This window comes from Heterodontus francisci, chromosome 2, assembly GCF_036365525.1.
Source record: "Heterodontus francisci isolate sHetFra1 chromosome 2, sHetFra1.hap1, whole genome shotgun sequence".
Classification (NCBI taxonomy): domain Eukaryota; kingdom Metazoa; phylum Chordata; class Chondrichthyes; order Heterodontiformes; family Heterodontidae; genus Heterodontus; species Heterodontus francisci.
In genome coordinates, this window is record NC_090372.1 from 96,905,844 (window position 1) to 96,918,806 (window position 12,963).

At 43.9% G+C, this 12,963-nt stretch overlaps 1 protein-coding gene across 3 annotated transcripts in view; it reads right to left on the bottom strand.

Annotated features, from left to right (window-relative positions):
- The window catches only part of itgb8 (integrin, beta 8), a 115,253-nt gene extending 102,694 nt beyond the window's left edge, over positions 1-12,559 (bottom strand). For 2 of the 3 annotated variants that reach the window (XM_068009081.1, XM_068009067.1), the window contains exons 1-3: positions 11,693-12,236; positions 11,382-11,467; positions 9,834-10,002 (exon numbers count right to left, since the gene is read on the bottom strand). In XM_068009081.1, coding sequence (XP_067865182.1) covers positions 9,834-10,002; positions 11,382-11,467; positions 11,693-11,816 — 379 coding nt within the window. In that variant the 5' untranslated portion in view covers positions 11,817-12,236. Of the gene's footprint in view, positions 1-9,833; positions 10,003-11,381; positions 11,468-11,692; positions 12,237-12,487 lie in introns of those variants that run through there. The other variant, XM_068009075.1, reaches the window with a different exon arrangement.
- Positions 12,560-12,963: the final 404 nt, after the last annotated feature.

Here is a 12,963-nt window from a genome sequence, read left to right on the forward strand (position 1 = left end):
ATGTAAAATCAGTAACATAGAAGGGGCACCTGTTCATAGTCCCAGACAGCAAGCTAAATTTGTGCTAGGACCTCAATAAAAGGATCTAGACATGTAACCGCACTATCCATGCTGTACATTGGCTGCACACGTGTTTGGGTGGAAGGGCTGAAAATCCAAAAGACCTCTTAAAGGGGAGCGCACTCTAGCTGCGGAGAGCAGAGAATGCTGGTACGGCAACAAATGGCCACACGACCTGCAAATTGGGCCTCCATGTTCTCCAGTGATGCTTTGGAAGTTCTGGTCCAGGCAGTGGACAGAAAGAGGGAGATCCAGTGCCCCCAGGGCAGAACAGCCTCCAGGCAAATATCACTAACCAGGAAGCAAAGGTCTGCATACCTTTTACCCAATAAAGGCAACATGCTGGCCACCACAGGTAGGGAAAGAGTCATGGCTGTGGAGGAAACATTGTGCCAAGTTTCTTCACACCTTGTCCTCTTTTACCTCTACTCCTTCCATCTCACTCTACATTCTGAATGACAAACTGCAGTTGATTTCATCAGCCACTTCAATCTCCCTTCACATTAAAAGCTAACCCTTATCAGTCTCTTTTATTTCAGGTGCTGAAGATGTGGAGATATATCAGTCACTTCAGGAATAGGTGGCCAGCCTCCCTGAAGATACATCATTATTCAATTTTACCCTCACAAGCACCAATTCAGAGACTGGCACTACATGTATTCTAGAGTCTAGTCTAGTGGACGGGATTTTACATGGTGGGTCAAAGAGCACAAGTGTGCAAGAGCTAGGGCAGGGGAAAGAGAATGCCACAGATGGAGGGCGAGATTGCCTACTAATACTGCTGCAGAGGACTCAGAAACTGACTTAAGGGCCCAGGCTACAGAGGAAGCCTGATGGATATACACCAGGAAATGTTGGGTGTACTGAGCAGCCTGCCACCAAGCTTGCATGCAATGTCACAGAGCATGGAGGAGTCCCGCTCCAAGTTATGTCAAAGTTTCGTGCCGAGAATGGAGACCATTTTGTCCAGCATGGAGTGAAAGCTACAGTGGCCCTCACCAGGGTAGTGTCTCTGCTGACAGTTCCAACAACTTCCATGGCAACTAACAAAGCTGCAGTGGAAACTCAGAAAGCTGCCCCCTTGGCATTGGTGGCCAGTGTTGACAGAGGCTTCAAGAGCATCACATCACTTCTGCACTCTATTCACCAGCAGAGTCAGCATTGATGAGGTGCAATCCTAGGAAAGTGGTCTTGACTCCATGGGAGAGGGACCTGTTGTCTTTTCTCAGGATAACAGCACTCTTTCTCACCGCCATCCACTCAGTCGTCTGGGCCAGACTACCTTGGCCCACACTGAGACCTGCAGTCAGGCCCACAAGGCCCAGACCAGCTTGATGTCACCCATCACTGCCATCTGAAGTGTCCTCACTGGAAACTCACAACCTTCTATCTCCTAAACTTGCCACTGGTGACACATTTTGTAAGAGCACTAAGATATGTAAACTCCCTAGCAGAGTTCACTTGGCCAACTTTCAACAATAAAAGCCACCAACAAAATCCTTAACAAAAAAAAAATCTTTAACAAAAAACACATCCAATTATACAAACAATAATGTATTATTCACCCCAGTGCATTCCCTTAGTGCTTCTCTTGTGCGTGCCCTTGCTTGTCCTAGTGCTCCTACACAGTGTTACCCCAATGGCTGATGGAAGTTGCTGACTTACACCAGGGGAGACTGCAGGTGGTCTTGCAGGACATCCTCGAGCAGCTCTGGGCCTGGATGTTGTCCAGGTCTTACTGCATCTGGACGCGGGCTGCTTCAGTATCCGAGCAGTCGCAAATGGTACTGAGCATTGTGCAAACATCAGCGAACATCCCCACTTCTGATCTCATAATAGAGAGAAGGGCAGAAGCTGGTTGGGCCTAGGACATTACCCTGTGGAATTCCTGCAGTGATGTCCTGGGACTGAGATGATTGACCTCCAACAGCCACAGCCATCTTCCTTTGTGCTAGGTATGCCCCCAAACAGCAGAGTTTTCCCCCTGATTCCCATTGACTCCAGTTTTGCTAGGGCCCCTTGATGCCACACTCTGTCAAATGCTGCCTCTATGTCAAGGGCAGTTAGCTACTCTCACCTCACCTCTGGGGTTCAGCTCTTTTGTCCATGTTTGGACCAAGGCTGTAATAAGGTCAGGAGCTGAGTGGCCCTGGCAGAACCCAAACTGAGTATCAGCAGCAGGTTATTGTTGAACAAATGCTGCTCGACAGCACTGTTGATGACCTCTTCCATCACTTTTCTGATAAAGCAAGGCAGTAACTGACCGGGTTGGATTAGTCCAGATTTTTGAGGACAGGACATGCCTGGGCAATTTTCCACATTGTTAGGTAGATGCCAGTGTTGTAGCTGTACTGGAAGAGCTTGGCTAGGGGCACAGCTACTCCTGGAGTACAAGTCATCAGTACTACTGCAGGAATGTTGCCAGGGCCCAGTGCCTTCAGCAGTTTATTGATATCACAAGAAATGAATCGGATTGACTGAACACTGGCATCTGTGATGAGGAGGCTGAGATGAATCAGCCACTCAGCACTTTTGGCTGAAGATGGATGCAAATGCTTCAACCTTGTCTTTTGCACTGACGTGCTGGGCTCCCCCATCATTGAGGATGAGGATATTTGAGGAGCCTCTTCCTCCTGTTAGTTGTTTAATTGCCCACCACCGTACATGGCTGGATGTGGCAGGACTGCAAGGCTTAAATCTGATCCTTTGGTTGTGGGATCGTTTAGCCCGTCCATCACATGCTGCTTATGCTGTTTGGCATGCATGTAGTCCTGTTGTGTAGCTTCACCTGGCTGACACCTCATTTTTGGGTATGCCTGGTGCTAACCTGGCATGCCCTCCTGCACTATTCATTGAACCAGAGTTGGTCCCCCAGCTTGATGGTAATGGTAGAGTGGGGGATATGCCGAGCCATGAGGTTACAGATTATGGTTAACTATAATTCTACTGCTGCTGATGGCCTACAGTGCCTCATGAATACCCAGTTTTGAGTTGCTAGATCTATTCGAAATCCATCCCATTTAGCACAGTGCCAAACAACACGATGATGGGTATCCTCAACGTGAAGACGGGACTTCGTCTCCACAAGGACCTTGCGGTGGTCACTCTCACCACTACTGTTATCAACAGATACATCTGCGACAGATGGATTGGTGAGGATGAGGTCAAATAGGTTTTTCCCTCTTCTTAGTTCCCTCACTACCTGCCGCAGACCCAGTCTAGCAGTTATGTCCTGTAGGACTCGGCCAGTAATGGTGCTACCAAGCCAATCTTGGTGAAGGACATTGAGGTCCCTCACCCAGAGTACATTTTGTGCCCTTGCTACCCTCAGTGCTTCTTCCAATTGGTGTTCAACAGGGTGAAGCACTGATTCCTCAGCTGAGGGGGACGGTCAGTGGTAATCAGCAGGAGGTTTCTATGCCCATGTTTGATCTGATGCCATGAGATTTCATGGGGTCCAGAGTCAATGTTGAGGACTCCCAGGGCAACTCCCTCCTGTTTGCATACCACTGCGCTGCCACCTCCGGTGAGTCTGTCCTGCCAGTGGGAAAGGACATACCCAGTGATGGTGATGGTGGCATCAGGGACATTGCCTGTAAGGTAAGATTCCTTGATTATGACTATGTCAGGCTGTTGCTTGACTAGTCTGCGGGACAGCTCTCCCAATTTTGGCACAAGCCCCCAGATGTTAGTAAGGAGGACTTTGCAGGGTCGACAGGGCTGGGTTTGCCATGGTCATTTCCAGTGCCTACGCCGATGCCGGCTGGTGTCTGGTTTCATTCCTTTTCTTGGGCTTTGTAGTCGTGTGCTAGACCATTTCAGAGGGCATTTAAAAGTCAACCACATTGCTGTGGATCGGGAGTCCCATGTAGGCCAGACCAGGTAAGGACGGCAGATTTCCTTCCCTAAAGTGCATTCGTGAACCAGATGTGTTTTTACAACAATCAATGTTTTCATGGTCACCATTGAACTAACTTTTAATTCCAGATTTTTTTATTTTTTTTTTTTATTTAGCGATATAGCACTGAAACAGGCCCTTCGGCCCACCGAGTCTGTGCCGACCAACAACCACCCATTTACACTAATTCTACATTAATCCCATATTCCCTACCACATCCCCACCATTCTCCTACCACCTACCTACACTAGGGGCAATTTACAATGGCCAATTTACCTATCAACCTGCAAGTCTTTTGGCTGTGGGAGGAAACCGGAGCACCCGGCGGAAACCCACACTGTCACAGGGAGAACTTGCAAACTCCGCACAGGCAGTACCCAGAATCGAACCCGGGTCGCTGGAGCTGTGAGGCTGCAGTGCTAACCACTGCGCCAATTTATTAATTGATTTCAATTTCACCATTTGCCATGGTGGGATTCAAACCCATGTCCCCAGAGCATTAGCCTAGGTCTCTGGATTACTAGTCCAGTGACAATACCACCACGCCATCACCTCCGCTGAATGAATTGTGGTCCCGATGCGCAAAAATATATAAATTGATTATGTCAGCATTTGTATTCAACACATCTTGGGGACAGCTCAAAGTATTTCATATGCTATAAATTATTGTTTTTTGGATAAATGTGATGCCAACTCCACACAGCCATGTCTCTCAAACATCAAAGTGAATTTGGTGACCACTTAATCTATATTTTTGATGGTGTTTGTTGAGGAAGGAAAGTTAGCTAGGATTATGAAAGGATCACCTGATTCTAGCACCTATAACCATGGTTATAAAATTTCTGGCCACTTTATTAAGCAACTGCTTAAGCAACAAATGCAGAGTTCAATCATTTCAGAGCATGATGGGCCGCCCTTTTTATGTTTAGTTATTTTTTATTTTTCCTTTTTTATTTAGTTATTTTATTTTAGTTTTTTAGTTTGTGTAGTTTGTTACTACTGTGCCTACCCACTGTTTTGGTTTTTTTAATATTTGTACTTGGAGTGCTTTGTGCTTTACAGTCAATTCACACCCTCTCTGTACTAACACCTTGTCTTTCATCACACCATTAACATACTATTTACCTTTGTTCCATGACCTTCTGGTCAATTATTCTGTGACCCTGTCCTATCAACACCTTCTCTTTTGTTATCTTTTGCCCCACCCCCACTTTACTTGCTTAAAATCTTTTACATTTCTAATATTTTGTCAGTTCTGATGAAGGGTCACTGACCTGAAATGGTAACTCTGCTTCTGTCTCCACAGATACTGCCAGACCTGCTGAGTATTTCCAGCATTTCTTGTTTTTACTTCAGATTTCCAGCATCTGCAGTATTTTGCTTTTATGAAGCAACTGTTTATCACTATGCCCAAACTGCTGCAAACTACTAAATAATTTGTCAAGGCTTAATTATCTGAAAAGTGCCAGAAATTACTGTCAGTCAAATTAAAATTGCCATTTTTTTTTAGCTTTTTATGATGGTTATTTATTTAAGTTTAAAAGTGTATCTGCAAAAGATAGCATTGGATTCTGCTGTGTAAGATGGATACATGGTTTTCTTTCTGAACTCTGTGGTAAATTTAATTATAATTTAACAGTCAATTTTCATGACAGTATGTGAAACAATTCTCAGATTGCCTTGGGTTCTAATGAAAGCTCTGAATTATCAATGAGTTACTTACAGAAATCATAGATTTCAAACTAGAATATAGCTCTTTCAGATTATATCAAACGTAAGAATTCCGCACAAATTCACTTGTTCCAATTGGTTATTTATTTCCAATTTTATATAGTATTGCATTAATGTATATCTGACATACTTTGTCAGATGTCACAGTTACATCTTGATGGCCAAAATACTGTAATTATATAACAGTAATAAACCACAACTGAAAAATCTTTAACAGGCAGATAGAGAAAGTGAATTAGTCATTTCCTGATGATCTCTGCTCAAAGTTGCAGGAAACCAACAAGAGCTGTCCATCTATAGAAATCTCTCTGCTGAACTGAAATTAGCTCCTAACAGATCTTTCGTGTGCCAATTTCAAACCCTTCCCCAAAGAAAGCAGCTGAACACAGGCCTTAACAGGCAGGCTAGGCGAGCTGCTATATGTAAAAACCATGCCCGAGATTCCAGATTACTAAAATAACATTTTTTTTTTAACTGCAACACAAAATAATGGAGCCATAATATCTATAACCTCTTAAATGACATCTATATGAACTCCAGCTTTCTTATCAAATTTTAGTGTTAAGGAGATAAAAACCTACATTTTAGCCGCAGGATAGTTTGCACCATTTATCTAGGTTTTCTTTAAAAATTCATTCATGGGTTATGAGCATGACTGGCAAGGTCATCATTTACTGCCCATCCCTTATTGCCCTCAAGAAGGTGGTGGTGAGCTGCCTTCTTGAACTGCTGCAATCTATCTGGTGTGGGTACACCCACAGAGCTGTTAGGGAGGGAGTTTCAGTTTTTTTACCCAGCAACAGTGAAGGAATGGGGATATAGTTCCAAGTCAGGATGGTGTGTGGCTTAGTGGGGGATCTTGCAAGTGCCAGTGTTCTCATATGTCTGCTGCCCTTGTCCTTCTAGGTGGTAGAAGTCGCGGGTTTGGAAGGTGCTGTTGAAGAAGGCTTGGTAAGTTGCTACAGTTCGCCTTATAGATCTTACACACTGCTGCCACTGTGCGCCAATGGTGGACAGAGTGAATGCATAAGGAGGTAGATGGGGAGCCAATCAAGCAGGCTGCTTTATCCTGGATGGTGTTGAGCTTCTTGAGTATTGCTGGAGCTGCACTCATCCAGGCAAGTGCAGAGTATTCCATCACACTCTTGACTTGTGTTTTGCAGATGGCAGACAGGTTTTGGGGAGTTAGGTGGTGAGTTATTCGCCGCAGAATTTCCAGCCTTTGACCCGCTCTTGTAACCACAGTACTAATATGGCTGGTCCAGTTCACTTTCTGATCAATGGTAACCAGCAGGATTTTGATGGTGGAGGGAAATTCAACAATGGTAATGCTGTTCAACATCAAGGGGAGATGGTTAGATTCTCTCTTGTTGGAAATGGTCACTGGTTGGCACTTATGTGGCAAGTAACATTCGTGCCACACATCAGCCCAAGCCGGAATGTTGTCCAGGACCTGCTGCATGTGGACATGTATTGTTAAATATCTACGGAGTCTCAAATGGTACTGAATACTGTGGAATCATCAGCGAACATCCCCACTTCTGACCTTATGAAGGGAAGGCCAGGGATGAAGCAACTGAAGATGATTGGGCCTAGGACACTACCTTGAGGAACTCCTGCGGTGATGTCCAGGGACTGAGATAATTGACCTCCAACAACCACAGCTGTCTTCCTTTGTGCTAGTATTGACAAACCAGTGGAGAGTCTACTGATCTCCCAAAGTTATAGTAGGAGATCAGAAGAATTCCAAGAAAACTCTTTTTTTTTTAAACAAGATGTTCCCGTTATAAAATATTCTCTTGCACACACAATTTTCCTTTTCATTTGTTTAGCCTATCAGAAAGTTCAAATAATTAGTACCAACTTTTTATTGCATTGCAGTGCCTTTTTGACAAAAAAAGATAATGCAGGAAACTGAAAAGCATCAACTTTCATGGCCTTCCCCCAGTGGGAACGGAGTGGTCATGGGCTGAAAATATCAGTGTATCGTTTGCCAGTCCATTCCCACCTCCGGTATGACAAGTGCCATTAGCAGGATGGCCCAGGCAGCTACTTGTATCAGGCAGGAGCCTATTTGTAATATGTAAATAAGGGCCCTACAGTGGTTATACGAACCCAATACAATTGTAAGATTCCAATGGGTGGAGCATATACCATGCATACTCCACCCATTCAGAGCAGCAATTGAGCACTCCAACAAGGGGTACTTAAGCAGAAGAGCACAAGTTGTTTTTTTTTTTAAAGTAATTTTTGTGAGGCCAGGATTTCATGCTGCTGCTGTCCCCCGAAAAACTTCTGACCCACTGCCAGCCCTCCAACCACATCTCGGAGAAAATTTCTGACTTGGCACTGCGCTGGAGCTGCCAGAATTCCCATTCCCCTCGACCAGTGAGCTGATTAACATCTACAACAACCTGCATTTATATAGCGCCTTTTAACATAGTAAAATGTTCCATGGTGCTTCCCAGGAGTGTAATCAATGTCCAAGCTGCATTCACAGCTTGCTGGGATTATGGCAATAATGAACAGATCTCAAAACGACTGAGAACACGGAGATTGAGTGAGTGGTGCAAGCACATCACCCACTGCCTGCCCAAAGCCACATTTGCATTTGTGCAATCTTTAGGTGGATAAAACTGGGAATGAGGTGCGTTATTTTGTGGGGGGAGGGGTAATGAGGTGCGTTATTTTGTGGGGGGGGGGGGAAGAGGGGGAATGAGGTGCGTTTACTAGGGGACATAGGTTTAAGGTGCGAGCGGCAAAGTTTAGAGGGGATGTGCAAGGCAAGTTTTTTTTTTTTACACAGAGGGTGGTGAGTGCCTGGAACTTGCTGCCAGGGGAGGTGGTGGAAGCAGATACGATAGTGACGTTTAAGAAACATCTTGACAAATACATGAATAGGAAGGGAATAGAGGGATATGGGCCCCAGAAGTGCAGAAGGTGTTAGTTTAGGGAGGCATCAGGATCGGCGCAGGCTTGGAGGGCCGAATGGCCTATTCCTGTGCTGTACTGTTCTTTGTTCTTGTTCTAAAACAAGGTTGTAAGGAGATTTTTCTCTAAATTTAACAGGATTACATTCAAAGTATTGTAAAACGCAATATTGGCCTGGATTTTCAATCACCCTTGGGGGTGAGATTGGTACAGGTGTGCTTTCATAATAGCGCTCACAGGTGGCATGTTAGTGTCCCAATACTACCAGGACACACTGCTATTTTCAAAGCAAGGGCAGCGGGAGGGCAAAAGCAAGCCAGAAACCTACTCTCCTCCAATTAACTGCCCATTGAGCTCCTTGAGGAGCTTGTTAACAGGCTGAGGTGGGCAGATCGGCGAACCCAAACAAGTAGTCAGGAGCACGTTAGTGCACAGCTGTCAGATACACACTGGGAGCCATCAAGGCCTGAAGAAAGCGTTTTGCCAAAACATTTTCTTCATGTCAGAGCAGGCATAGTACCTTTGGCCACTTTTCTGCGCCATGAGGCTACTATCTCCTGCCTCCTCTATTTTACAAGGCAGTGGCAAGCCCATTCATGGTTGCCGCCTACCTTTGAGGATTGTACTCAGCAATCAATTCCCACCTCCTCGCTGTGCTTGGCGCCACTAATTCAGTGGTGAGCTTGCTTCCAATCCAATTAGGCAATCTGGTGCGGGGCTAGGACCCGGAAATGATCCAGGCATCGAGTTCCCAACCCCAGATTGAAAATCTAGCCCATTGTTGTTCTTTATATTTGAAAATACAATGGTAATTCTTTTTGTTTCTTACTTTTTGCAGCAAATCTTTTTACAGTTATTATTATTTGTAGTTGTTGCAACTTCTGCACTGATGAATAGCAATAACAAGACAGTTTCAGAAAATACAAGTGAACACTAAATGTCAAACTTTGTGTAATAGCAAGAAAGCAAATTATTTAAATAGAATTACTGAACCATCCCATCATTCATTGAACTTGCTAACTCATGCAAAATATTATTTTTTAACATTAAAAAATGAAGTTCTGTTCACATTGTTTAGAATTACTCAGATATTCAAAACTTTCAGTAGGAAAAGTAAACAGAATTTAAGACTACTGCAAACTACATCAGCAACATGAAGCACAATGTAAAAATCTGTTCAGACATTATTGGACAAAAATACTTAGGTTCAAACCTGGTCGCAGCTGTAAAGAGACTTTGCCAGGGGCCAATTGAGAACTCTGTTGTTGTTCTTCCATTATTTTTTTGACTTCAAGATATTCAATAAAATCTGAATTGCAGCCTTTTTGAATTAGATTGGTGATCAAGTCACACCTCTTATGCAGTGATTCATCTGAAAAATCCTAATGTGCAGAATATTTCTGTATGTAAATGCAGTTCTATTGAAACCTAACATGAATCATAACTTATACTGTCAAATGCACAAAAATGATCAGTTTTTTGTTTGTTTACTGATCCAACTTCACTAACTTTAATGGATACTGTCCCAGAATGAAGTCAACAACAACTTGCATATACATACTAAACATCCTAAGGTGCTTCATAGGAGCAATTATAAAACAAAATTTGACACCCAGCTACATAAGGGAATATTAGGATGTGTAACCAAAAGCTTGAGCAATGGGGTAACAAGCGTCTCAAAGGAGGTGGAGAGGTCTAGCAGAGTAATTCCCAATCTTAGTGCAACTGAAGGCACAGCCACCAATGGTAGAGCAAAAAAAATTGAGGATGTGCAAGAGGCCAGAGTCAAAGGACTGCTGAGGTCTTATGAAAGGTTGCAAGCCTGGAGGAGGTTACAGAGATAGGGAGGGATAAGGCAATGGAGGGGTTTGAAAACAAGGCAAGGACCACAAAGAAAATAAGACAGTGCTGGACTAGCAGCCAATGTAGGCAGCAAACACAAAGGTGATGGGTGAACATGACTTGGTGCAAGTTAGGATCCGAGCAGCAGAGTATTGGATGAGGTCAGGTTTACAGAGGATGAAAGGTGGGAGGCCAGCCAGGAGTGCATTGAAATAGATAGTCTAGAGGTAACAAAGGCATGGGTGAGGGTTTCAGCAGCCTATGAGCTGAGATGCGAGTAGAGATGAGCAATGTGATGGAAGTGAAAGTTATCAATCTTGGTGATGGAGAGGATGTAGGGTCGAAAGCTCAGCTCAGGATCAAATAAGTCGCCAAGTCTGTGAACAGTCTGGTTCTGCCGCAGACAGTGGCCATGGAGTTGGTGGTGAGGGGAATGTGTTTGTGGCGAGGATGATGGTTTTGGTCTCCTCAGTGTTCAATTGTAGGCAATTTCTGTTCATCCAGTGCTGGATGTCAGACAAAGAGCATGACAAAATCAGAGCCAGTGAAGGGATCAACAGAGGTGACATTGCGGTGCGCTGGGTGTCATCGGTGTTTATAGGGAAACCTGATGTTGAAGCTAATTAAGTCAATATGAAGTTATACAGAATAATCACTTAAAATGGAGCCTCCACAGAACAGAACTGCTTTACTATGCAAAACTATATTTGTTAAAGTATACAGCTTAGATAAAATTAACTATTTAATTCCTTAATTTCTTATATCTTTTCAGTGAAAAAGCTTAATGAACTTGACTCTCTGATTAATTCTATACTGTTAATATATTGTGCAACCTTGATCTTGGCTGATTTTTCATAAGGACTAGAAAATGTATTGTAGAAATGTTACATCAGGAACAATACATCAACAATCAAATCACCTTCTGAAAACACCATCCACATTCAGGACCCAGGAGGAGGCATTCGGTGCAACAGTTCGCTTTTTCAGCAGTGCATTTGTTCCTAACTGCAATGTTAAAAATGTAAGCAATTAAAATGTTGCATTTCATTCATTTTGGAGGTTTATCAATCATAACCCGACATGTTTTGATGAACAAATAACTGCATTTATAGAATGTACAACTATTCAATCTGGACACAGAGTAAGACACAGCATCCCTTAACCACAAATCCTTTTTGAAAGAAAAATAAAAACTGCAACGAATTACAAATATGGCAGGCATACACTTACCACCTGTCTTGCTTGCTGCAACCGCGATGGTCAAAATATGAACGACGCTTAAAAATACCTTCGCCGGCAAGTGCCTGGGTTTTGGAAGGGAGCCGGTTGCGATGACAAATACGCGCTGCTTCATGGCGTGAAAAAGTGCCCGGGCAAAGCGTATGAGAGGAGCGCGGGACTGCGGAGAGGCGCGCACCGGCCGCAGGATGAAGCATCCCCAGAACACCAGGCGCTCACTGCACAAGCTGCCCAAGGGACGGAGCTCTCTTCCTCTCCTCTCACTGTCTCTAACGATTGTGGACTGAGCCCTGGAAATCCCTTTAATCACCCACTCATTCACCGAGAAGCCTATCAGAGAACAAACTACTCCCCCACTAGCCTGTAGTCCCTCCTAGAACTTTCTCAGATGGAGGACAGAGAGACAACATTTATGTTTTTTTTCAAACGGCAAATAAGTGAATTTAAAATGTAAAGTTTTCACAGCAGATTCAAAGAACGGCCCCCGCAAAGTCCAATGCCGCAGCGGTAGATCGAGCTTCCACTCAGCTTTTCAGATTCTCGAAAGCCCAGTTCACAGTTGCCACAGAAACGCGGAGCAAAGACTCAGCTCAACAAAAAGGCAGTTTCCTTAAAGGTGCAAAGGACCTCACCCGCTATACCCTATTAAATGACCTCAATATCATGTAGATCCACTTTAATGAGTTTGTTCCACTATCATTTCAATGTGGTCTGTTTCAAAACAAGCATCCGGGCAACTCGGATAAAATATCTTTAAAATAGATGAGAAAAAGTTGGATTATTTACCTTTAAACGCATCAATCATTATTCTTCGAGTGAGGAATGCTGCATGCTCTCTTCAACCGTTCAACACTGTGGTTAAAAGGAGCGCAAGTGCGGGATTTTGGCTATATGGGTACGTGTGGGGGACGGGGGAGGGGGGTGGTGTAAAGCACGCATAAACTTGGATGCAATCGTCTGTTTCTTTCCTATGATTAATTGGTGCTGGTTCCCAAATCAAGGACTCGATTAGCATTTTTGAAAATAAAAGCTTTGAAAAATTGAAATTAAAAAGTCATTTGGTCCATCAAGCCAGTTCACAATCATGGACCTATATTTAAGCTTTCTCCCCAATCACCATGTCAATCAAACAAATCTGTTAGTATCTCCATAACCCTCAAAGAGGGGGAGGAATTCCTGAAGTGTGTACAAGAAAACTTGGATCAGGATGTTTCTAGTCCAGTGAGGAATCAAGCTGGATCAAAGATTGGCAGGCAAAATGG